We start from the raw sequence: 1,251 nt of genomic DNA on the forward strand, positions 1-1,251 counted from the left end.
AATGACAACCCTACTGTATAGCTTATGTGCTTCCTGAACAACAGAACCACCTAAAGGAAACTAGGATTTTTTTCCCCCAAGGAAACTGAATTCTGTCACTTCTTTTTTTTTTTTTTCTCTTTAAGATAGAGTCCCACTGTGTGGTCCAGGTGGGCCTTGAATTCACAGTTCTGGAATTATCTCCCAAGTTCTGGGTTTACAGGTATGCAGCACCACACTAGGCTAAGATTATCTTATTAATTTATGACAGTAAAGATAACATACAAGAATATAGAGCTGGGCATGGTGGTACATGTCTATAATCCCAGCACTTGGGAGGCTGAGGCAGAAGGACTGCCATGAGTTTGAGGCCAGCATTGGTTACATAAGTGAGTGCAAGGTCAGTCTGGGCTACACAGCAAGAACCTGCCACAAACAAACCTGCACAACAAGCTAGTTCAAAAGCAAATGCAGGGGCTGGCCAAACAGCTGAGCAGATTAAAGCACCTGCAAGCAGGCGCAGGGCCCAGGGGTTTGATCCCTGGGCCTAACATGCTGGCCCAACCCCAAGGTCACGCTGAGAAGGCAATTGAGACTGGGCGTGGTGGAGCGCGCCTGTAATCCCAGCACTTGGGAGGCTGTAAACAGAAGAATCGCTATGAGTCCCATCTAGTAGTGAGACCCTGAACACACTGTAGACCCTTCCCTAAAATACAGGGAAAAAAAAAATGCAAAGGGTTTGATAATCTGTTGCTATCTTTCTTGAGCCATGAGTTCCAAGAAGAATGGATTAGCAATTCTATAAAGCCAATAGATGTTTAAAGAACCTTTTCTTGAGGGTGTGTGTGTTGGGTGGGGGTAGGACTGATTTAGGGGTTGGCACATCCTAGAGAAGCACTATATCACTAAGCTATAACCTCGGTCCTTAAGAACACACTTTCAAACCACTCTTCTCATTTTACTGCCAAACCTTGGGAGTTTTAAAAAGAAAGCAAAGGTGTTTAGTATACAATTCAATACAACATACAGTGATTATGTAAACATTACTAACCCTGTATCGATGGTCTCTATGAATACTTCCCAAAAAGCATTCCATGCATAAAACACAAGTTGGATCAACTGCACAGTCTCTGTAAAGTAAAAGAAAGAAAAAAACCCAAAGTGTCATAAAATAACCGTAATATTTCATAACAGTATTTCAACTCAGAATCCATCCTATTGGCATTATGAAGAAAAGAAATATCATTCTCAAGCACTTATCAGCTATTTGAT

The 1,251-nt window shown here is 41.9% G+C and overlaps 1 protein-coding gene across 1 annotated transcript in view; it reads right to left on the reverse strand.

The window, feature by feature from the left end:
- Positions 1 to 1,251, reverse strand: part of Ubr2 (ubiquitin protein ligase E3 component n-recognin 2) — a 129,778-nt gene that overhangs the window by 99,606 nt on the left and 28,921 nt on the right. The window contains exon 3 of the mRNA XM_023721233.1: positions 1,031 to 1,109. Coding sequence (XP_023577001.1) covers positions 1,031 to 1,109 — 79 coding nt within the window. The remainder of the gene's footprint in view (positions 1 to 1,030; positions 1,110 to 1,251) is intronic.

This window comes from Octodon degus, unplaced genomic scaffold, assembly GCF_000260255.1.
Source record: "Octodon degus isolate 3935 unplaced genomic scaffold, OctDeg1.0 scaffold00005, whole genome shotgun sequence".
NCBI lineage: Eukaryota > Metazoa > Chordata > Mammalia > Rodentia > Octodontidae > Octodon > Octodon degus.